The sequence below is a fragment of the Lepisma saccharinum genome, chromosome 28 (genome assembly GCF_977018435.1).
Source record: "Lepisma saccharinum chromosome 28, izLepSacc3.1, whole genome shotgun sequence".
Taxonomy (NCBI): domain Eukaryota; kingdom Metazoa; phylum Arthropoda; class Insecta; order Zygentoma; family Lepismatidae; genus Lepisma; species Lepisma saccharinum.
Window position 1 is genome coordinate 15,637,533 of NC_139256.1, and position 25,083 is coordinate 15,662,615.

Below are 25,083 nucleotides of genomic sequence, written 5' to 3' on the forward strand. Positions count from 1 at the left end.
AAAACAGTATTTTTATGCGTGTAACAACCGTAGGTTAGAAGAGAAATACGACTGATAGAAGATGGGTGTCTACATATTGACACTTCTAAACAAAGTTGTTTATTTCTAAATAGACCATGCATTGACTGATTAGATATTACAAATCTTTATTTGGAAAGAACATATGGGTACCAGAAACTTTAATCAACAACCATGCTTTAAAAGCTCTACAGGTGTAAATGTTACTAAAATACCAAATATCACTCCCTAACAAGATAGATATTGCAGGTTTGTGTAGAACACTTGGATGCCAAAATTTGATACTACTTACTGAGAGAACAGTGCTACAGATGTGTTTCAAATGGGAATTGCAATTTATACAAGTAGCTAATATTGCTCCTTCCCCTTATCCAGTGTATTTTTATGAAAAATAAAGAAGTGAATATTTCACCTATGTACAAGTGTATTCAGAGAACAAGGTAAAGAACATTAAGATGGCAACACTGAAAACTAAGCTTTGTAGCATTAGAGTATCTACATTGAACTATAAAGAGTAGTACAAAATATTATGCATCATGTAAAATGTACTCCTGTACAAATCTGCAATGATACTTAGTGATAACGTTCTATATTTGGTGACAACATTTAGACAGCTGTAACTTCTGAAATACGAGTATATCTAACAGACTTATATTTCTGGCATCATGTGGTTTTGTTTGAAATGTAGATTTGAAATGTGGAATGAAACTATTGATATTAGTTTTGCAAAAAAAAAGATCACTTTTGGAAGTGAGAACACTGTTGGTCGTGTATCCAGATTATGTGTTTTGTTTTGTTTATCCTTCATGTGGCTACATTCTTATCACAACGGAATGAAATATGTTCCTTGGTTTTCAATATATATCAGGTCAAAACGTACTGTAAAGGAACTGAACAAATCGTTACAAGAGAATCGCGCAATTTATTAAAGTCCTTAGGTATTCAAGTGAATAAGTGAAACATTGCACCTTGATAGTCACAGGGGTAACTGTGGATATGCCACTACAGAGATACAAAGTGGTATAAAATATAAACAAGATGGCAGATTGTACTCTGAGCATGTTTCTGCTCTCCACAAACGGTGTCATTTTTCAATTGGTCTTATGTTATATTTGTGTACTTCAATGTCTTATTTGTGGAGAACAGCTTCCTAGTGTGTCAGTGCTAAGTATTGACTCTAAGTTTGATGGATGGAACCTCGGAAATAGGAGTTTTTTATTTCCTGCAGCTGGATGTGTACCTGGACTCTCCGCAGCCATGCCGCGGTCACCGACCTGAGGGGAGGAATCACGAGGTAAGCAAACTGTTGCCCGGCGCTCATGTGCAGCGACATCCATGTGAAACATGGTCCCTCAAATCAAAATGCTTTCTCGTATATTATCACAAAATACAAAGTATAAAACACAAGTTCTCTGAATGTGCTATAAACCTCAGTGAATTAATACAATATGACTGTTTAGTTTTTACCGAGGCCTGGCTGAATGATACTGTGAGTGACCCTGAACTTTCATTCGCCAAGCACTTTAATATTTTTAGAAATGACCATCTAAATCAACGTGGGGGTGGTACGAAATGGAACTGTAAACTACATGGTGATCTGAGTCGAGCCTCAAATAATTTGGGTGGAACTTAATATTCAGAAAGGTAATAAACTTCTTCTTTGTGCCTACTACCGCCTCCACAAAAACTCTCCACTACATATCCTTGAAGCTTGCAGGGATTCGGTGTTGGCAGCCATGAAGTGTGGGAATGTCCTGTTATGTGGTGACTTCAACCTTTCAATTGACTGGGAAAATCCAACCACCGGAAGTGCAAATTGCTCAAGTGACAAATGGTTTATCGACACCGACAGTGTCGTTTTGTACCTTTTCATTTGATCAACCCTTGTATTATGTGAATGTGTGTATTTATCCTGTTTAATGGAGCTTTGAGATGGAAGCAACACGTCACTCTTGGAAACAAGTCCTTAGAAGTAAATGCAACCTTTCAAACTGAAGCAACATAAGTTACAAGTGTCACTTGGAAGCAGACCCTCAGTAATCCAGTCAACCTTTTGAACTGAAGCGTGACGAGCTAAACATGTTGCTCAGACTAGACTGTTTTCTCAATGGCATGCATAGTGCGCAGCTTCTATTCAGTCTGTTCAAATTCAAATTTTCTTTCTTGAAGGTCGAGGTTCTTCCACCTTGCATGCAGTGAATGTTTTGCCTTATATTGAAGGAGACTGTGTCGCTTGTCATCCGAGACTTCAGTTCGAAAGCTCCTTCAATGGTGCGAATCATGTCTCCTTGGTCTTTGTTTGTGTATGCGTACTGAATGCTTGCTTGTAAACTGAAGGGGTCCATGTCACTTGTGTCACTGAAGGGGTCCATGTGACACCCCCTCCCCTCCTGTCATATGTTGCTTCAGTCTGAATGTTCCCTATGCTTAACACGATTGTTAGCTACTTCGTCAGAGACTTGTAATAAGAAGAAGGGGTCTGAGGTTCAATTCTCAGTGGAGGCAGAGTGCTTCGGATATCACTTCAAACTGTAGGATCAATCCATATTTCTTAGATTTTTCTTTCCTTTGCCATTTGCAGCCAGTCTTATTTGCTTCTGCCTCAGTTTTAGTGCCAGTGTTCCTCAACCACTGTGCCGTAAAAGGTCCGTTGCATCAGGGGTTGATGACTAATTTGAATCTAATTTTATATTTGACAGCAAGTCTATACATAATTGAACTATTTATTACCCTTCATGATTATGCAATAGTTGATATATTAATATTAATTTGATTTGATTTTAAAATTTTGGGTGCGTCAGTACTTAGGTCATTTTGCACCCGTCACACTATACGGGGTCCAGATCCTTATCGTTACAAATAACAACTCTAGCGTTGCATAAATAAAATCGTAAAATATTCTGACTTCTGTTAAAAACTGAGGCTGTAAACAGGCACTCAGCACACACAAGGACAAAAACCAGGACAACACACACAAAATTATACTGGCCATAGTACCAGTCGCCAGATCCTCGTTAGTCTTCAGTCCAGGGTGCACTACGTGGAAGTGAGGTTGACTTTTGGGTGCCTACGTGGGTCACCCCTTACACCCCATATTAATATTAATTAAGGGTGCATATCTATTTCCATATAAACTTAAAAGACCAGAAATGTATTTATGAGTGAAGTTGTTGGGATCAGGGCATTGACTTGTAAGAAATAAATTTACTGAGCTGTGGTCTCACAAAGATCGGGAACCACTGCAACAAGCAGCCAAAATACCTCTATAGTTGCTCCGTGCCCAGGTTTAGCAGCCATTGAACCAAATTATACATGATGTACTGGAAAGCCAGAATACAAATATATTTTACTGAACACAAAATTTAATGTAGGGAGATTTGATACTAGATTTTCAAAAGGTAGAGCAGCATTTTCTTTTTTTGCTTCATGTACAGTCACGGATACTGCCGGGTTTTAATGAATACATTGACTTTCAATGGAATCATTACAACCCGGCAGTGTCCGTGACTGTACATCAGGGCATGAAATTTAAGTTTGAAATCAGTCGCCAGACTAAAATCTTTGGTCCCCACTATTTTATATTGATAAATAATAAAAATATGAGCAATTATTAAAAAGTTAGGAATTAATGTTTGTGTAGCACTGTTGTTCTGCACTGAAGCACCACGTATCAATCGCAGCTGCTGGGTCAAACTCTGACGGAGGGGGGGGGGGGGGGTCCGTTTACGGAAACTCTGAGCAAATCATCCAGTGGCTCAGTCTTCAGAGAGTTCCTGTAAGTAGTCTTGAGTCTGTTGTGACAGCTGAAACCTCTCTCACATGAAGCTGTGCTCACTGGTAGAACAGCACAAAATGTCAAAAACTGGAGCAAATTGGGGAATCTTGCTGAACACTCCACAGTGTGGATCTTCTCCAGCATCTGATTCAAAGCTGGAGAAGGAAACAAAAGTTTGTATTATGTCCACTCTGCTGACAGAACATCAATTTTCTCATTATAAAGACCCGGGTTCAAGTATATGTAGAGCTTCTTTATTTCTTCTATCCCAAACTGAAGAATATTTTCTTTGGGAGGCCGACCCAAGGTGTCGAAAACATGCAGAGATGCAATCGCATCTGTTGACATAGACTGCAATGTTTCTGTGATGTACATCTTCGCATTGTTAATTAAGTTTCCTCTAACAGTCTGAAACTCTTGCTCTCCATTTTGAATGTTTGTGAGCTGCACATCCCTGATCTTCCCTCAAATGGATACATGGTCCAAGAAATCTTGTTCGCTTGGTCCAACATTAGATTCCAGGTCAGCCAAAACTGAAATACAGTGTTCAATTCTTATTTTCAGAGATGAAATCAAAAGATTCTTATTTTGTAGTGCCACGCTTAAAGGGTTCAATTTCCCGTAGAAATCCAAAAGGAAGTACAGAAGCTTAACAAATTTAAATTGCTTCAAACTTTTCAGCAAATCCTTAGCTTTAGCGCCATCATTGTCTTTTCTATGGGCCACCTGTTCCAAGATGGGTTACAACAGTGAAGTCTTAAGGCGTGTTTCACACACATTTGAAACAATGAAATTTTAGTCGCCAGCCCAAAACTTTTGGTCGCCAATGCCAACCTGGCGACCGGAAATTTTGCACCCTGCTGTACATGTTCGTATAACAAACTCAAATGTTGAAAATCATATCATATTACGTTGTATTAAAAACACATACAAAACTACTCTAGTTATGTGAATATGTTTATACTACATATATTTAATGAGCCTACTGAAATATAAAGATACCACTCGGAACCGCCCATTCAAAAAAGCCATTTTTTTAAAAAAACAACTGTTAAACTGTAGTTTATATTTAGAACTGAGTGTCTATTTTACAGTAGGGAGATAAACGAAAACCATGGAACAGGAAAAATATTGCAAACTCCTGTATTTTCATTGATTTGAGACACTTTTGTGAAAAAAGCTGGAAAAAAACAACAAAAAAACTTTTCCCCCCAAAAAAGCCAGTTTCTTCCTGACCACTTTCAACTCTACTTACAACAGATAAAATTTTCATATGCCTGTTTAAGGGCTAATGAAAACACTCACGGAAGTAGAGCCTCCCAGTTCACATAGTGGCAACGCTACTGCCATGTAATAAAAGGGTTCTACGTTCAAATCCCAATTAACTTACCTGTGCACAATATGGACCAAAAATGGTAACATTTAATGAACAATTGGTGTTTGAAAATATCAGATAAAATAATTAATTTGCTAAAATTACACTTTCTTTTATTTGTACAAAAATATGATACAAAATAATAAGAGATTCACAAACAATATCACAAGCATATTTTAACAAAATAAACAATGGGCAAATTATTTTGGGGTTAATGCATGTGATATATGAGTATTTTCTAACCGCCACTATGTTATGAATTTTTAAACTGCAGCAAAATAAATTACTTTCCATATACTTGAAAAATATTATAAATTGTAATTAATATATATAGACAAACAAGAAAATATATATCTATTCATATACTCATTTATAAGTATGGTCCTCTTTCTATATACTGAACAAAATTTGTTCAGTATAACATACAGGGTGTACATATTGTATCTACCAAAGCCAGTTTATGACCCTGCACGAATGCATGTGCACAGGCAACTGCAAAGTTCACATTCATCTCCCATGGAACGTTTGGTGGTTCAGAAATGAATCATGTCAGTCGAGGCATTCATCCGAACAGGTTTCATTCAGGAGATGCAATGAGCAACATGGATTCACTCTGTATTCCTGATGCTTTTCCTCCAAACTGGGAAGTTCTGAGTTAGTACACTACCATTGTCTGATTGTCATGCTGTGTCGCAGTGCCCGATGTCTCCGGAATAGAACCTGTTCGGATGAATGCCTCCACTGACATGATTTGTGTATGAACCAGACAACGATCCAAGGAAGACTGATTGCGAGCCTTACAGATGCCCAAGCATGGGAGATTCCAGTGCAAGTACATATACACGGACAGGGTTACAAACTGACAATGGTAGATACAAAATGCACCACCTCATATATTGCACAGATAACAGTATAACAAATATCACTGGGATTCATTGAATCCAACATATTTTGCAAATATAAAATTCTATTCACTGATATGCTTCTTTAGGGATCTTTTGTTGTTCATGAAGTTCTTTGAACACCTTTACAGCTCTCAGTACATTCCAATTGTTGTCTTGTAAACACCTAGAATAGTAAATTCACACACATAAGAAAATCTAGTAAAAAATCATAACTGACAGTGTAAATTTTTCACTTTGATACTTCTGGTCCCAATGCAAAAAAAAAATAAATATTAGAATGTTTCACTACGCTATACATTTTATGGTATTTTAAGTTTTTTAACCTCAACTTATCAAGATACGAGGGCATGCTGAAAAGTAATGCCTCCTATTTTTTGTGACTGTTAAGACATTTTGTCACACACATTGAGAGTTCCTTGGCAGGGGTTTTCATTGTGAGCGTGAACAGACCAACATCATCCAGTACTGACGTTACACATTTTCTTCAGTTAGAAACTGTCACCACACACAATTTCTATTTCTGGTGCACCGACATAACATGGTTACATGCTGCCATTTTCCTTGCTCTAGTTCAGTAACCCCTGGTGAGAGAAGTTCGAAACTTGGAATGGAGAGTACAATGCATGTCTTTACACCGTCACAAAAAAATAGGAGGCATTACTTTTCAGCATGCCCTCGTATAATCAAGGTTCCACTGAGCGTGACATACTTATACACCCAGGAAGAACTGATATGATGAACATTTGATGAAGAATAAAAAGTCTCTCCACAGGTTATTGAAGATGGCTGATGTAGTTGAAATACAGTGTGTTTCATAATAGAGTAAACAAACTTATTAGGTTTATTGTTAAAAATTAGGGATGGGCCGATATGAAATTTTGGCCGATACCGATAAAGTAACGATATAAAATTTACAGATACCGATAACCGATATTCTACTGATCCGATATAAAATTAGAAATGTCCTTGAAGAACCTGAAAGATTCACTGACCTCCTTAATAAATGTGTGTTTTGAGGTGACTCCAGTGAAAAAGAAATTGCATATTTAGACATTTACTTTTTAGAAATTAGGGCATGGAGATTATCCATAAAAATTACAACAAAATGGCAGAATTTTACACTAAATTATCAGATATTTATCGATATATCAGATCGGTAAAATAATCGGTAATTTTACCGATAGACCAATATGCCTATATCGGCCGATACCGATAGAGTACCGATTAATCGGTCCCATCCCTATTAAAAATATAAATGAAACACAACATTGAGGTTTGTTGTATAACAATGAGAAAATCTTCACATTTTGTTTTCATGCGCAAGACTTGTAAACACGGTCATTGTGGTGCTGGTATAGTTTTAAGGAAAATGGCGACTTTCACAGGTCCCCTACACCTCCAGACTTCTGCATTTGGGGCTTTGAGATAAACAAAATCTATGTGCCTCCTATGCTGCAGAATTTGCAACAGTTAACGGAGAGAATAAGAAACACCCTTGCTTTGGTGGATGTCGAGTTCTTGGCAAGAACTCGAATTTTGATAGAATGTGTGGAAGCCACATTGAACACTTGTAGCCATTCGTAGAAACTTGAAGTGTTGCTGAATGATACCAGAGAGCTGCAGATCAGGCAGATTAGCTTACTAGGCCTGCCTGGCTAGCGAGCTGGCGAGTAAAACTGTAGACCTGGGTTTTGATCCGTCAAGCACCGAAAGCCCATGGATGCCTGGAAGGCATTGCAAGTCGATGCTTATCTTCAGCGAATGCTCATTCCGGTTTTCCACCGTCTCCAGATACGTGAATTACGCAGTCACCGTTGCCAACTTTTAGATTCTAAACTGGTCAAGGAGCACTTAAAATGTTCATCTTGTTTTTATCAATTTGAAATTGCAGACATTTATTCCATCGTAGAAAACATTTGTATCACTCAAACCCAGTGGCAGTGATTGGGTCCCAAAACTAGGGGGCCAAGGTGCAAGAGTTGGGTGGGGGGGGGGGGGGGGGGGCAAGGACAGTTTAGTTTCCCGTGGTATGTAAGGTTAGCGTGGTGCAAAAGTGGCAAAAAGTAGGGGCAACTACCCCCTCTTGGCCCTGCCCCTAATCGCCGCCACTGCTGACCCCTGTAAAGGAGTACGAACCAACTTTCGCAAAAAGTGCCTTCGCAAATATTTTGGATCTTTGCGAGACTGGTGGTTTTCTACATTAAACATTTTTAGGGGGCGCTCCCTTATGGTGCAGTGTTTGTGTCGCCTTGCAATCAAGGGGTCCCGGGTTCAATACCTGGTCGAGGCATATGGTGGTTCGGATCCCACTTTAAACTGTAGGTCCAGTCCCAATGTGCCTTATTGTGTATAAAGTGACCAAATAATGAATCAATCAATTACACAGATTTTCTCTCTGGTGTAATTTTGTCAATTCAATATCTGAACACTAAGGTACAATGGTCCATAAAATGGAACAAGAAATCAAAATTTGCATTATACAAGCTTTTTGAATATTGTCATCTCTTTCAACAAATCGTCGTTTGCTCATGTTGTTGCTAGTTATCTAGTTCTACAGACCACATTGATACTAATACGATGCAAAATATAATTGTTAGCTTGTATCTTCATACGGGTGCAAATAGCAGGCAATGTTATTTACACATTTCAACAAACAAACGGCGTAAAAATGAAACCGAGAGAAGATTTACGAATTCAAGACCAGAAAAGTGATATAAAATGAACAAGACACACAAACCTATTTCAAGACCTTCAAAACAAATTTGGAAAATGTGTGGTAGTTGGTTAGACATAACAATGAAGTTAATTTGAGAAGTTACAAAATCTTAGGTACAGTGGCGTAGCAACATATCGCGAGACCCTGGGCGAGATTAGAATGCAAGGCCCCATCCGTTCTTTAAGTTTGAAATATCAATGTGAATCGATACACAGTCATGAAGAAAACATCAGCAAATTATCATATATACATAATAGCCCAATAATAATAATAATAAATTTTTGACAAAAATTATATTTAATAGTACGCGACAAAGAAATTGGCTCAGGTACAGTAACACGCAGCTGGAATCTTCATTAACCAAAGCAATAGTAATAGCACATTTTATTAAAGATGTTCTTTAGGCAGTAAGACAACTGAAATATCCTTAAATATGCTAAACGTTTTTTTAAAAAACTCAGAAATACAAACTAAGAATCTTTAAACATAAGCTATATACTATTTAATGAGTCCTTCTTTGTTTCTTCATTTCAAAGTTTGTAGGATGAAAATGTCACAAACCATGGGTTAAGTAGAAAATACCGAAGGACGCACATAAAATGTCGGTGCCTGATAGATCGGGGGGAAGGGGGTGCGCTAAACCACAATCCTGTCTAGGGGCCCAAAATATCTACCTACAAGCTCTTCCACACAATCGGTTTCAACATCAACAAATCTTAAAACGATAGTCACTTGCCCCGTAAGGGCAAAAAAATATTTAGCAGTACCCTGGTTGGGAATCACTGATATAGATATACCCAAGTTATCGTTCTTGTTACTTATCTGATGAAGACTGCTTCTAGCAGTCTAAATACTGTGGCAAAAATAAGCGCTATATGCAGTAAAAACAATAAAAGAAAATGCTGTTATCCTCCATATTATGTAGTAACTACTTAAGAGTAATTATAAATATGTGAAATTTGTTTTTTCATATATTGTTATCTGCAACAAAGTCCTGTCTAATTTGTAATAAAATATGAAAATGGAAAGAATTCTTATTGACTTACTTCAAGGCCCATACTGGTATTAATCCTGTAATCTGGACTAAAGTCTCTATCATTAGGTATTTTGTAAAGCTGTCTGCATCCTCTTCTGACATGATATCTCCTATTGACAAAATGCTATCTTTTTCAGTCTTTGTGTGTGATATTGCCTGGAACAAAAACACAGTATTTAATGAATACAGTAAATATACTGGTAATAAAACCGTTCACATCAACAAGTTTTTCTTCTTATTCTTTAAATGTGGCATTTTATCCTAATCAAAAACATTATATATGTATTCACATGGCTAGTTGACATAACAAGGCATATGATACATTTTGGATGAAATTGTGTGTTGATTCAAAAAGTTAAAACATGTAGATATACAGCGTGAGCACAAAAACACTCCCTGGTTTCAAGATGTCATAAAATTAATAGTTACTTGAATATTTTGATAAAATTGATATCCAAAGCTCAGTTAACTCAAAATATTTTAATATCTTTCTTTTCAGAATCCCTAGTTGTGAATTCGGTAGCTAGAGGGCAGTAACATCGAAAAGGGCGTTCACTCCGCAGCAAAGAAGCTGGTGCATGTTAGAATTTGCCAAAACAAGCAGTGTTGTGAGAGTGCAGCGTGTATTTAAATGGCTAAACGGAAGTTTAATGTTGATCCACCTACACACAAATCCATTCTGCAGGGGCACAAAACATTTGTGATCAAAGAAAATAACATTCTGGCTGACCATCCATCTCTGAGGAAATTGTGGAGCATGTGCGAGAAGCCTTTGTACGCAGTCCCAGAAAATCAACACGTCAAGTCAGCAGGCAGTTGCAGGTGTCACAAACTACCGTAAGCAAGATTTTATGGAAGCGTTTGCGTTTTCACCTGTACCGGCTGCAATTGGTTCAAAAGTTATATCCACACGACAAGGTAAAGTGACGTGAGTTTTGCGAGACTATCCACACTTTAATGGAGGACGATGAAACCTTTCTGACAAAGATCATTTTTAGTGATGAGGTGACCTTCCACTTGAGTGGAAAAGTGAACAGGCATAATGTTAGGATCTGGGGAAGCGAGCATCCGCATGTCACTCTTGATGCAGCTTTCTGAATGACAACCTCCCACACCGTTGGATAGGACGAGCTGGACCCAATGATCAAAATCTATGCAAGTGGCCCCCACGATCACCGGACATGACAGTTTGTGACTTTTTCCTTTTGGGGTACGTGATGGACCAGGTCTATGTACCTCCACAACCTTGAATCATCTTCAGGAACGCATCAGTACAGCTGTCAACTTCATCGCACCGGATACGCTTGAGAAGGTGTGGTTGGAGCTGGATTATCATCTCGATGTTTCCCACCTAACAGGTGGCGCGCACATTGAGCATTTGTAATTCCAATGAACACCACTAAAACTTTATGAGTTTTCACAACTACTGTGAACATTTCTGTAGAATACTACTTTTGGTATTAAAGTTATACCCTTTCAAAACCAGGGAGTGTTTTTTGTGCTCACGCTGTATATATATATATATATATCTTGACTTTTAGCTTTGACCTCTAAATTGTTAAAATATGCAATACTTAAGGATTCTCACGTTTAGCAATAACTAACAACTTTACATAACACAAATAGATGCTCCATCTTTTACCTCAAATTGTTCCTTGGTTGCATTAGATACATATAATTCCTCATTCACAATCCTCCAGCCTTCATCACCTGGCATAATCACAAATACTCTATTGAATGACCTGGTTAGCACATTTGTCTTCTGGAGTTCATTGAAAGTGCCACTGACACAAAGTACTATTAGAGTATGCTGAAAATAGAAAAGACCATGAAATTTATAGCACTTGTACATTATGTAAAACATTTATATGTAATGCAGTTATAAGAAATTGACATTTATTACAGTATGCGAGGGGCGTTTAAAGTCAAACCGGGACTCTTAATTTTACAGACGTTACGTATCCCTCATTTTCATTTTCGAGTTACGTTTAGCTAGGCAGCCTGGCAGGAAGTATAGGAAAGTGTTAACTTCAGCACCAGCTCAGCGAAAAGCATTCGCCAATATTTGCAAAGGAAAATTGATGAGAGAGAAAAAGGGGAGGAGTTTTGATTAGGAGGAATGCAAGTTGGATCTGGCTCGACAAGGACAAGGGGAGTTGGTCTTGGGGTTTAAAGAGAACAGGAGAGTGGTTTGGGAGTAAGAAAAGGGGGTTTTGAGTTTTGGAGAGAGGAGGGTGAGTTTGATTTTGAAGGAGATTCAGGCTGGATGCAGACTTTGAGAAACTTGTTTGGAAGTGGAGTGCAGCGAAGCTGAGTGACAATTTAAGAGGCGAACTTCAGCAAGCGAGTGAGAGTTACTTTAGAAACCCTTTGGTCCACGCTTCTAAAGAGACACAGGTAATATACTTTTCTAATGCCATCCTTTGCCAATGCAGACTTAAGGTCATAGTAACCCAAATCTAGAGAGTTGCCATTTTATAAAGGATTCTGTAAATTTAAGTTTATTCAGGTACCTCCTGCAGTTAGCAGATGCAGCCAAGCGAGAGCTTACGGGCTACCGCTAACCCCCGATTGAAGAATAATTACTTTCATCTAAAGGGCTCCAGGTTCGATCCCCGAACCTTTCGAGGTTCACACGCTTAGTAAAAGTGTGTCTCAAGATGCAGATATACAAGGGTTGTTCAAGGTTGACCAAGACTTTCGTGCATAAAATATTAATGAATCAATGTAGCGCTGCATTACTTTGGCAGGACAGATCATGGTTCCTTGCGAGTAACCACGATCCTTTGCGATGCATTCGGCGCATGCACAGTAGTGTAAACAAAGATGACTGGCAAGTAGGGTATCTGTTGCTGTGGAACAGCAGTGTATAATGAAATTTCTCGTGAAGGAGGCGATACCTGCTGAAATTTGGCGTAGACTCCAAGCACAGTATGGTGACCAAACTCTGTCACGAGCAAGATTGTAGGAATGGTGTCAACAGTTCAGTGAAGGGTGGGATTTGATAGCAAATGAACCACATGGACACGTTCACCCAACTGCTGTCACTCCGGTGAATATCGCACGTGTTGAGCAAGTTATCCTTGGATAAGGGTACAAATGTAGCAGGGGAGTATATTGAAAAATAAATGCAGTTTGCACTCCTTGATATTTGTTCTTTTATTTCATAAACTCAAAAGCCCTGGTATGACTTGAACGCCGGTCGTATAATGGATGGGACACAACAAAGGAAGTTATGCTATTCCTTTTAGCCTATTCCTTTCTTAAAATCCATTATGTTTTAGGGCAACACTTCATATGCAATATAGCAATTTGTACTTTTCCTTCCTTCTTATCTTAACGACAAGGATGAGAAAAGTTGTCACCATTTTTTTGTGTTGATGTGTGTGTGTTTATCCAGACTTTTGATACACAAAAGCACTCAAAAAGTCAAAGCTTAAGCACAAATATGTCTGTCTAAAGATATAATTTTAAAATACTTACTGTGCAATTTATTAGATCGATATTGAAAGATTCTATCTTATGCATTGTTTTTGAAAAAGTTTTGAGACATGTGATAATTTTTGAATTTCCTTTGCACAAAAGATTTTCACGTTCATCAGGGTTTCTTCTAAGCAAAATATTTCGTATTTTGCTTGAATAATTCATCAGTCTGAAATTAAAGATTAAAATAAAACATAGCTCCCAATAACAAATTATCATTACTATGTCCCAGATAATTATGTACTAAAACCAGTGTGTATCTATGTATATATATATATATATATAAAAATCAAATAAGGTAAAAGGAAACACTCACAGGACAGTAGGAAAATTCAAAATTTTCGCTAATTTATAGCATCATCGGTGTGAGAAGAAACAGAAGACGGAACCGGAAGTTGGGGTCCTGCAGAGTTGCCAGGTCCCCATTGAAGAAGAAGCGGTGCGTAGAACGAAAAAAAACAAAAAAAACACTGTTTCGTCACCAGGCTCGTCGTAAACTGTGAGTGTGTAGGATGAGTTGGGCGGGAGGGTGGGTGAGGGTTGGGCATTACTGGGTGGCCTTGTTCAGGCCAGGTGGAGTGGTTTCACTCATGGCCGATATATAGGCCCTCTCCCATCTTTTGCGAACAGAGGTGTTGGCTGGTTGGGTTAGGAGATGGATGATCGCTACCCGGAAGCAGTCGTTAAAACTGATGTTGTGGTGGTTGGTGTGGACGGCGACAGTGAAGTCCAGGTTGTGGGTGGAGGAGCGGTGGTTATTGATGCGGAGGTTGAGGGCCGTTGATGAGGTTTGAGGCATGGCAGGTCCCTTTGGGATGGAGGGTAAATTTGCCAGTGGCCGTGTGCACCTGGAGGGTGTGAGAAGTGATGAGGATGGGGCAGGTCTTGCACCTGGGGCTGTTGCATTTATGGGCAGGGAGGTGTTGGATGTGTGGTGAAGGAGTGTTGTGGACCAGGATGTTTTGGAGGTTGGGGGGGACGTTTGAAAACCACTCTGGGTTTGTCGGGAAATATGTTCTTGGTTTCAGGATCACTGTGAAGAATTGGGAGAAGAGTGTGCAGTGTGTGCCTGATTTTGTTGAGGTGGGGATGATATTGGGTGATGAGTGCAGGTGGGTTGGTGGCAGCAGGTTTCTTGGTGGTAGTGGTATGTGAGGCAGCTCGCGATATTTGCTTGGTGACCAGGATGGAGGGATATCCATGGTTAACCAGGGCCTGGTGTAGGCGGAGGTTATAATTCTGGCGGGAGGTGGGTGAAGTGTTCAGGCGCTGTCCCCTGAGGGCCAGAGAGAATGGAATGGCTTTTTTGGTGTGGAACAGGTGGGAGCTGGAGAAGTGTAGGTGTTGCATGTGGTTGGTGGGTTTTATATGGATGGATGTAGTCAGGTGTCCTCCCTCGATGTGCATGTCCACATCCAGGAAGGTGATCTGGTTGGGGGAGTGCGTCCAGGTGAATTTGAGGGAACGGAAGTGGTTAAGTTGGTCCAGGAAAGCTGACAAGGATGGTTCTCCATGTGTCCAGAGCATGAAGATGTCGTCGATGAAGCGGAGCCAGAGGAAGGGTTGGGTAGCCAAAAACTCTTGCTCAAGTTTGCCCATGAAGAGGTTTGCATAGGATGGGGCCATTCTGGTACCCATGGCTGTACCTCGGATCTGTAGGAAATTTTGGTTTTCAAAGGTGAATTTGTTACAAGTGAGGACAAGGTGGGCTAGGTGGGTCAGGAAGTTGGTGCTGGGGTTGTGAGGTTTGGGTCTGCTATTGAGATAGAATTCTAAGGAGCGGAGGCCATGGGAGTGAGGTATGTTGGTGTAGAGGGAAGTGACATCGATGGTGGCAAGGATGGTATTTGGGGGCAATGGTGGGAGGGTGCTGATTTTCTGGAGAAAGTGGTTGGTGTCACGGAGGTAGGAGGGCAGAGCTTTCACAAGAGGCTGGAGATGGGAGTCAACAAAGGCTGAGATTCGTTCTGTGGGTGAGTTATAGCTGGACACAATGGGTCTACCAGGGTTGCCAGGTTTGTGGATTTTGGGCAATAGATAGAAGGTGGGGGTGCGGGGATTGTCGGGTATTAACATGGCAGTGGTACGAGCTGTTAGGCCTTCAGGGGGGATGAAGTCCCGGATTTTGTTGAGGTGTTCGGCAGATAGGTCAACTGTGGTGGGTTTGTAGGTGGAGGGGTCAGCCAGCTGGCGGTTGGCTTCCGCCAGGTAGTCTTGAGAGTTCAAGACCACCTTGTCAGCTGGGAGGATTTTGATGTTGTGGTTGTTGCGGAGGTCTCTGAGAGCTTTCTGTTGGGGGGGGGGGGGTTTGAGGTTAGGTTGGTTGTGAAAGTTATTTAAGAATGAGCTGTCAGAGGTGGTGGAAATGACGGCAGTGATGTATCTTTCCAAGGGGTGGTTGGTGGGCAGGGGGGGTGGATCTTGGGAGGAGGGGGGGCTAAATTGAAGGAGGTTTGGGTGGGTTTCACTGGTAGTAGTTTGGAGTGAGGGATGTTTGGCCCAGAAATATTGCCATCGGAGGTTGCGAGCAAACGTGTGTATGTCAAAAAGTAGGCGGAATTGGTTGGGGGGAGTTGTGGGGGAGAAGGTGAGGCCTTTGGATAAAACAGCTATTTCATCAGTGCTCAGTTTATGGCTGGATAAATTGAGTACAGTCTGGTTGTTTTTGAGTGGGTTAGGGTCATTGGTGGTCATGGATCTGGTAGGGGTGGGTTTGTCCGTGGACTGGTTGTTTCCCAAGGTGCGATGTGTGGGAGTGCAGTTTTGGTTTTCAGGGGGGTCTGGGGTGGTGTGGGAGGGGTGGGCAATGGTAGAGGGGGGTCGGTTAATAGCGGGCATGTTGGTGTGGGACTGAAATTGGGCGGCAGTGGAAGGGGAAGGGTGCAGCCAGTCTGAAAAGCTTGACGGCAGAGATTGGAGAGTTTTTGGAGGTGTTTAGTGTTATCTTCTATCTATTGCCCAACATCCACAAACCTGGCAACCCTGGTAGACCCATTGTGTCCAGCTATAACTCACCCACAGAACGAATCTCAGCCTTTGTTGACTCCCATCTCCAGCCTCTTGTGAAAGCTCTGCCCTCCTACCTCCGTGACACCAACCACTTTCTCCAGAAAATCAGCACCCTCCCACCATTGCCCCCAAATACCATCCTTGCCACCATCGATGTCACTTCCCTCTACACCAACATACCTCACTCCCATGGCCTCCGCTCCATAGAATTCTATCTCAATAGCAGACCCAAACCTCACAACCCCAGCACCAACTTCCTGACCCACCTAGCCCACCTTGTCCTCACTTGTAACAACTTCACCTTTGAAAACCAAAATTTCCTACAGATCCGAGGTACAGCCATGGGTACCAGAATGGCCCCATCCTATGCAAACCTCTTCATGGGCAAACTTGAGCAAGAGTTTTTGGCTACCCAACCCTTCCTCTGGCTCCGCTTCATCGACGACATCTTCATGCTCTGGACACATGGAGAACCATCCTTGTCAGCTTTCCTGGACCAACTTAACCACTTCCGTTCCCTCAAATTCACCTGGACACACTCCCCCAACCAGATCACCTTCCTGGATGTGGACGTGCACATCGAGGGAGGACACCTGACTACCTCCATCCATATAAAACTCACCAACCACATGCAATACCTACACTTCTCCAGCTCCCACCCGTTCCACACCAAAAAAGCCATTCCATTCTCTCTGGCCCTCAGGGGACAGCGCCTGAACACTTCACCCACCTCCCGCCAGAATTATAACCTCCGCCTACACCAGGCCCTGGTTAACCATGGATATCCCTCCATCCTGGTCACCAAGCAAATATCGCGAGCTGCCTCACATACCACTACCACCAAGAAACCTGCTGCCACCAACCCACCTGCACTCATCACCCAATATCATCCCCACCTCAACAAAATCAGGCACACACTGCACTCTCTTCTCCCAGTTCTTCACAGTGATCCTGAAACCAAGAACATATTTCCCGACAAACCCAGAGTGGTTTTCAAACGTCCCCCCCAACCTCCAAAACATCCTGGTCCACAACACTCCTTCACCACACATCCAACACCTCCCTGCCCATAAATGCAACCGCCCCAGGTGCAAGACCTGCCCCATCCTCATCACTTCTCACACCCTCCAGGTGCACACGGCCACTGGCAAATTTACCCTCCATCCCAAAGGGACCTGCCATGCCTCAAACCTGATCTACATCCTCACCTGCAACATCTGTGGCAATTTTTACCTGGGGGAAACATCAACGGCCCTCAACCCCCGCATAAATAACCACCGCTCCTCCACCCACAACCTGGACTTCACTGTCGCTGTCCACACCAACCACCACAACATCAGTTTTAACGACTGCTTCCGGGTAGCGATCATCCATCTCCTAACCCAACCAGCCAACACCTCTGTTCGCAAAAGATGGGAGAGGGCCTATATATCGGCCATGAGTGCAACCACTCCACCTGGCCTGAACAAGGCCACCCAGTAATGCTAAACCCTCACCCACCCTCCCGCGTCATCCTACACACTCACAGCTTACGACGAGCCTGGTGACGAAACTGTGTTTTTTTCGTTCTACGCACCGCTTCTTCTTCGATGGGGACCTGGCAACTCTGCAGTGCCCCAACTTCCGGTTCCGTCTATTTCTTCTCACACCGATGATGCTATGAAATTAGCGAAAATTTTGAATTTTTCTACTGTCCGGTGAGTGTTTCCTTTTACCTTCTTTGATTTATATATATATATATATATATATATATATATATACACACACACACAGGGTGGCACACATTGCATCTACCAATATCAGCTGAAACCTGTTGGTACAGGTTTTTCATGCTTAGGCAGATGAAGTCTTGCAATAAGTCTGCCATGGAACGTTGGCCAGTTCAGACACGAATCATGACAGTGAAGGCGTTGATCTGAACGGGTTTCATTCAGGAGATGCAGCGAGCATCACAACATGATACGATGGGTCAGACAATAGAAAGCAATTACAGAATGCAGAAACTGAAGTCTCCAAGTCGGAGGAGGTATATTCTCTGGCATCCTGATGTTTCTCAGTGCAGTGTCTCCTGAAAAGAATCTGTTCAGATGAACGCATCAAACTGACACGATTCGTAAGAGGAAACACTCACCACACTAGAAAAACACAAATTTCCGTGACCGCGAGCTGTATCATGAGTGGTAGAAGAAAAGGCGAAAACAAAAACACATGTAAAAATTTATAGAAATGTCAAGTAATGCTCCTGGTGTATTACATCATAATTCCACTGAGAAAACATTAGGCAACAGATGAACAAGTGGCTGCTGCATTCTGTTGGCAATTGCTGCTGTATTTATGGTGCAGGGATTTTGAAGTGTATGACATTTTCATGCTGTTGCTGTGTATGTTGCATGCTGCTTATAATCATGCCTGGATCATGTTAAATGATTCCCATCATAGCAAGTAAAAGGGTTTCAAATGTACTCAAAAATCTAACGAGCTAGATGTAATGTTTGGAAATTTCTTCCTGAAAACAGGTTTCCTATCAAATACTTCAAACTACAGAGAACTGAAGTTTACACTGTTGCTGGAGATTTATCTCTTTATGCAGCAAATACTTTTGAATCATTCTGTAGTACAGATGAAAATAGCTCTGCAGAGTTTGGTATCTGATGCATATGGAACAATAACACAACAAGTATAGAGAAAATGGCTGCAATAATGAAAAAGAGAACTGTGTGTGAGAAGAAAATTGTTCAAGCATGAGTATTTTGACACATACCCACTGGCCTTCATGACGGACATCATTATTCAACAAGCAGAACATTATCAAAAGATAGGTCTTATTCAAGAAACAAGACTCAATATACAGAGTTATCGATTTGGGTATGGATAAAATAAAACATTACTACAGTAGTTCCGGCCAAAGAATGAACCTGGATATTCTAGTTTTATCTTTTCTGTCGAAGCCACGGAGGGTCACATGAACCGCTAACCAATCGGCTTTGTTCAGTTGCCGTGGTAAGCGGAAATTCTCGTGGTATTCTGCATTGCCAAATTTTTCATTTCCAGTTGTTTTCGAAACAGCTGGCACCTTGAAGGTCAAGCACTGCGGTTGCTGCAGCACAGTACGTGAATGGGTCTCCGATTCCCTGCTTCTCCCTGAAATGCGAACGAAGGGGGCATTTTTACAGCAAAAGGTGGTGTTGTGTACAACGGGACAAAAATCAGGCATGTATCAATCAGTAGCAACACTGCTTCCCCACCCCCCTTGAACTGGAGGCGGCAAGTCTGGGTTTCCTCAAGTCCATTCTTTGGCCGGGCGGACTTTAGAAATGTAAATGTGATAGTAGGAAAACTTTCGTGTAGGTGTTTTCATACTTGAAACATGGGAGTTTTTCTGTAGTGTGTTGGCAACAATGAAGTTTGAATTGATTTGTTATTGTGGTTCGCGAGTTTCTTGACCAACATTTCAATTGTCATTGGTGTGGCCATGGGGGATCAATTGCTTGACCTCTCAACTCCCCAGATTTAACCCCTGGGGTTTCGTTAAAGACACTGTCTATTCACAGAAACCCACAGACATTGATGATTTGAAACTCAACCAGAGATGTTACACCAGACGTGGAATGAATTGAATCACCGTTATGAGTTGTGCAGAGTTCGCAATGGAGGCCATGTAGAAAAATGAAAACTGTACCAAACTGTTAGTAATCTATAAAAATAAAAACTCCCCCCTTTCAGTCTTTTATATACAATATTTCAGGTAATTACATTTGACCAAAAAAATTTCACATCCATTTTATTTTATCCATACCCAAACAGATCACGCTGTACAGTGTCACATGCCTACATCAGTTGGAAGATATCTGACGCACTCCATCACCATTGTATACTGTACATGGTGAGTCATAAATATGGCTACACGTTTGAAGTAAATGTAGTGTGTTACTGTACAATGTAGAGGGAAATGGTGAATGGTGTATTAAACTTGAAACTTCATTTTATCATTTCAGATAAGAATCAGATAAGATCCACGCTTACATCTTTAGCAAAGATGGCACTGAACATGCATCAGTAAGTTAAAGTTGCAGCGGGGAAATCGCATACCAGAATGATCATGAGAGCTGTGAACAGAGCAATGGACTTAAACTAAACAACAATTTCATATACGCAGTAGTTTTCTCCATTCTCCCACAGTCGATGGCAAAAATGTTAAGTTAGAATTACGTTTCACATGTCTCATGATCATTCTGGTATGCAATCGCCCACGCAGCAACTGTCAGCACATGTTCAGTGCCATCTTAGCTAATGGCGTAAGCTCGAGCACGTGACTCTTATCCGAAACTATAAAATTAAGTTTCAAGTTTAATATACCATTCACCAGTTCCCTCTACACTGTACAGTAACTCTACATTTACTTCAAACGTGTACCTAATTGCTACTTCAGTGAAACTGCACCTTTAGCACAACCAAAATTACCTAATCAAGTTGCAATAGCACAAATCATTAAAAACAAGCATGCTTTAGTTTCTCATTGCAATTGGAGTAAAAATTATCTTACTTACCTAGAACCACTTAATGAAAATAAGGCATTTTCATGGTATAAGTCCAACAGCAGGGACCTATCTGGCGAATCAAATATACAAAAGTAGTGCTCCAGAAAACTGTGGATAAATAGTAGAGCTTCTTCACTACTTGCACCACAAAATATCTTTTTGGAAACTGGAGTAACTTTCAATTTTGCAACAGTGCTTGTTGGCGCAGAGCTGAGAGAAGCTCCACTCTCGTCATTGTTCAATTTCTTTTGTTTGTCACTCCCACATAGTTCATTTTGAATGTCTGTCCTTTTAACTATGGTTGAACCAACCATACTTTCTGCGGAGGATTCACTTTTTACTTCACTAGTGCATTCTCTAGTTTCATTCTGGGTACCAATTTTCTCCTCCACTTCCTTTTTAATTGAATTGTCTTTAGTTTCCTTATGAGATTCTTTAGTTTTATTCTGGGTACCAGTTTTCTTCCCCACTTCTTTAGTTTCATTCTGGGTACCAGTTTTCTCCTCCACTTCCTTTTTAATTGAATTGTCTTTAGTTTCCTTATGAGTTTCTTTAGTTTTATTCTGGGTACCAGTTTTCTTCCTCACTTCTTTAGTTTCATTCTGGGTACCAGTTTTCTCCTCCACTTCCTTTTTAATTGAATTGTCTTTAGTTTCCTTATGAGTTTCTTTAGTTTTATTCTGTGTACCAGTTTTCTTCCCCACTTCTTTAGTTTCATTCTGGGTACCAGTTTTCTCCTCCACTTCCTTTGTAATTGAATTGTCTTTAGTTTCCTTATGAGTTCCTTGAGTTTTATTCTGGGTACCAGTTTTCATTCCCACTTCTTTAGTTTCATTCTGGGTACCAGCTTTCTTCCCCACTTCTTTAGTTTCATTCTGGGTACCAGTTTTCTCCTCCACTTCCTTTTTAATTGAATTGTCTTTAGTTTCCTTATGAGTTTCTTTAGTTTTATTCTGGGTACCAGTTTTCTTCCTCACTTCTTTAGTTTCATTCTGGGTACCAGTTTTCTCCTCCACTTCCTTTTTAATTGAATTGTCTTTAGTTTCCTTAGTTTCATTCTGGGTACCAGCTTTCTTCCCCACTTCCTTTATAATTGAATTGTCTTTATTTTCCTTATGAGTTTCTTTCATTTCATTCTGGGTACCAGTTTTCTTCCCCACTTCTTTAGTTTCATTCTGGGTACCAGTTTTCTTCTCCACTTCCTTTTTCATTGAATTGTCTTTAGTTTCCTTATGAGTTTCTTTAGTTTTATTCTGGGTACCAGTTTTCTTCCTCACTTCTTTAGTTTTATTCTGGGTACCAGTTTTCTTCTCCACTTCCTTTTTAATTGAATTGTCTTTAGTTTCCTTATGAGTTTCTTTAGTTTTATTCTGGGTACCAGTTTTCTTTCCCACTTCTTTAATTTTATTCTGGGTACCAGTTTTCTCCTCCACTTCCTTTTTAATTGAATTGTCTTTAGTTTCCTTATTAGTTTTTTTAGTTTTATTCTGGGTACCAGTTTTCTTCCTCACTTCTTTAGTTTCATTCTGGGTACCAGTTTTCTCCTCCACTTCCTTTTTAATTGAATTGTCTTTAGTTTCCTTAGTTTCATTCTGGGTACCAGCTTTCTTCCCCTCTTCCTTTATAATTGAATTGTCTTTATTTTCCTTATGAGTTCCTTTCGTTTCATTCTGGGTACCAGTTTTCTTCCCCACTTCTTTAGTTTCATTCTGGGTACCAGTTTTCTTCTCCACTTCCTTTTTCATTGAATTGTCTTTAGTTTCCTTATGAGTTTCTTTAGTTTCATTCTGGGTACCAGTTTTCTTCCCCACTTCTTTAGTTTCATTCTGGGTACAAGCTTTCTTCTCCACTTCCTTTTTCATTGAATTGTCTTTAGTTTCCTTATGAGTTTCTTTAGTTTCATTCTGGGTACCAGTTTTCTTCCCCACTTCCTCTTTAACTGAATTGTCTTTATTTTCCTTAGGAGTTTTAATTTTTTCAGGTGACTGACTTTGCACTTTAGCATCACTCTGCTCACTAGCCTTGTTTTGTACACCATCTCTAGACACAACCAACTTTTGTACTACTTTTGTTATCGATTGAGATATTTGAGCATCAGTTTCAAATGTTACAGATTTATCTACATTAGCCTTAGTTATAGCACACATCTTCACATCATCTTCAGATATGGTAGTTTCTTGCACATCAGTCTTGGAAGTAGTCAAATTTTGTATATCAGTCTTAGACATATCACATTTTTGCACATCAGTCTTGAATATATTTGTATTCTGTACATCGTTCCTCAGTATGGTACCACCTTGTACTTCAGTCTCATCAGATAGGGCAGAGCTTTTATCATCATTATCAGATACAGCAGACATTTGTCCATTGGTCACAGATGTACCAGATCTTTGTATATCTGTCTTCAACGAAGTTCTCTTATCAAATGGATTCTCTTGCCTCTCAACTTTAGTAACATTGACTGTAGTTTTAGTACAGTTAATTGGAATGTTCTTTGGTTCAAAACAAGCTTTCATGTTGGCACAATCCTGGAAAGAAATAATGAGAAAATTCATAATTGTAATATAAAAAATAAGTTCTAGTAACATTGATAGCAAACAGTGGTTATATTTTGCAGATATTTATTTACTGAGAATATTTATATTGGTCAAGGCACTTTATGTTCACCTTAAATTGCTCAAGAAGGATATATACAAGTTTTTCCTAAATACATATATAACAATAGAAACATAAAATGCATTCAAAATTAAATCTAATTCTCAAGATACGAGGCATGTCCAGAAAGAAAAGTTACCACGGCTAGTATTCATTTTAAAAAAAATGTATTTGACAACACGTCCACTACAGATTATTTAGTGTTATGAGTTATTTTTCCACATAATTTCCAGCATAGTCCAAACACTTGTTAAGTCTAGGTAGTAGCTTCTGTATTCCACACAGTCATAGAATTCTGCCGCCTGCTGCTGGAACCACATTTCAACTTCGTTCTTGATCTCCATCATCCAGAAAATGCTGACCTGCAAGGTCCGGGCTGTATGGCAGATGGTCCAAAACTTCCCACTTGAATACTTTGAGAAGCACCTTGGTGACATTCACTGTTTGAGCCTGAGCGTTGTCATGAAGGAGGCAGACACCTCGTCAACATTCCCCTGCATTTGTTCTGAATGGCCCATCGAAGGCATTGCAAGGTTTGGCAATATGCAGCAGCATTAACCCTTAGAGCCCCACCGTTGCACATGTGCAACGAAAAAAGTATGTCCCTTGTACCCGGTTGCACATATGCAACAAACAGCTTTAGATACAATTATCGAGGGTTTGCCACACTTATATTTGTATATTGGGGTTGAAACACTGGCAGTTCGGTCGGGAACAGGTTCTGCAATCGTGTTTATGAAAATTCCAAATCCCCCCTCCTTTCTCGGAATATGTCACATGTTTGGGCTCACCCAAACACGTGTTCGCTCTTCAGTTGACAGACACAATAAATGCTTGGTATTTACGATGCTGTTTTCCTCCAAGCTTCCAATGCATTCTTCTTTGTGTTTAGACCTGGTGATCCAGCTGAAGTAGCGGCCAGGGGGGGGGGGGGGCAAGGAGAGAGGCGATTGGATGAGGTTTGGCGGTGTCAGCTTTCTGTCGCCTCTATGTTAGAAATGCAATGAAGCTTGACGATAGCCAGAGGTGCCAGAAGCGTGAGTCTATCCAGAAGTGGTTGCATGCACTGATGTTCTAGCTGCAAAACAAAAGTTATCCGAAGTAGAATGGTCCCATAGTGTCAGTTATATAACAATTTTATGAATAATATGCAAATTGGCTAAAATTCGCTGTTCTGAGGACAAAAACAGAGTTTTACGTTTTGCCTTATTATTCAAATTGTATTGCACCCACAAACATGAATCAAGTTTCATTCTGTTGCGGAAGGTCCATTCTTTGAAAAAAAAGCAAAAGTTCCGGTTTTCTCCCCAAAGTAGCTGGAGAAGAGGGGGCAAACTCCACATTTTCATGCTTTTTTCATTGAAATTCGGGGGATGCAGCCCCCGCCCATAACCCCCCCCCCCCACGGTTCGGGCATCCAAATTTTACATGGTTGCATGCACCGATGTATTACCTGCAAAACAAAAGTTATCCGAACTAGATTGGTCCCATAGTGCAAGAGTTATTACGATTTTTCTCCATTATGTATATGAATTCAAATTTCGCGCTCAAAGCCTCGGCGACACTGGGCTTA

The 25,083-nt window shown here is 40.5% G+C and overlaps 1 protein-coding gene across 3 annotated transcripts in view; it reads right to left on the reverse strand.

The window, feature by feature from the left end:
* Nucleotides 1-5,293: 5,293 nt before the first annotated feature.
* Nucleotides 5,294-25,083, reverse strand: part of LOC145981023 (uncharacterized) — a 105,348-nt gene continuing 85,558 nt past the window's right edge. For all 3 annotated transcript variants that reach the window (XM_083114122.1, XM_083114121.1, XM_083114120.1), the window contains 5 exons: nt 20,865-23,383; nt 13,309-13,477; nt 11,468-11,635; nt 9,836-9,981; nt 5,294-6,236 (listed from right to left, as the gene is read on the reverse strand). In XM_083114122.1, the coding sequence (XP_082970248.1) occupies nt 6,140-6,236; nt 9,836-9,981; nt 11,468-11,635; nt 13,309-13,477; nt 20,865-23,383 (3,099 nt within the window). In that variant the 3' untranslated portion in view covers nt 5,294-6,139. The remainder of the gene's footprint in view (nt 6,237-9,835; nt 9,982-11,467; nt 11,636-13,308; nt 13,478-20,864; nt 23,384-25,083) is intronic.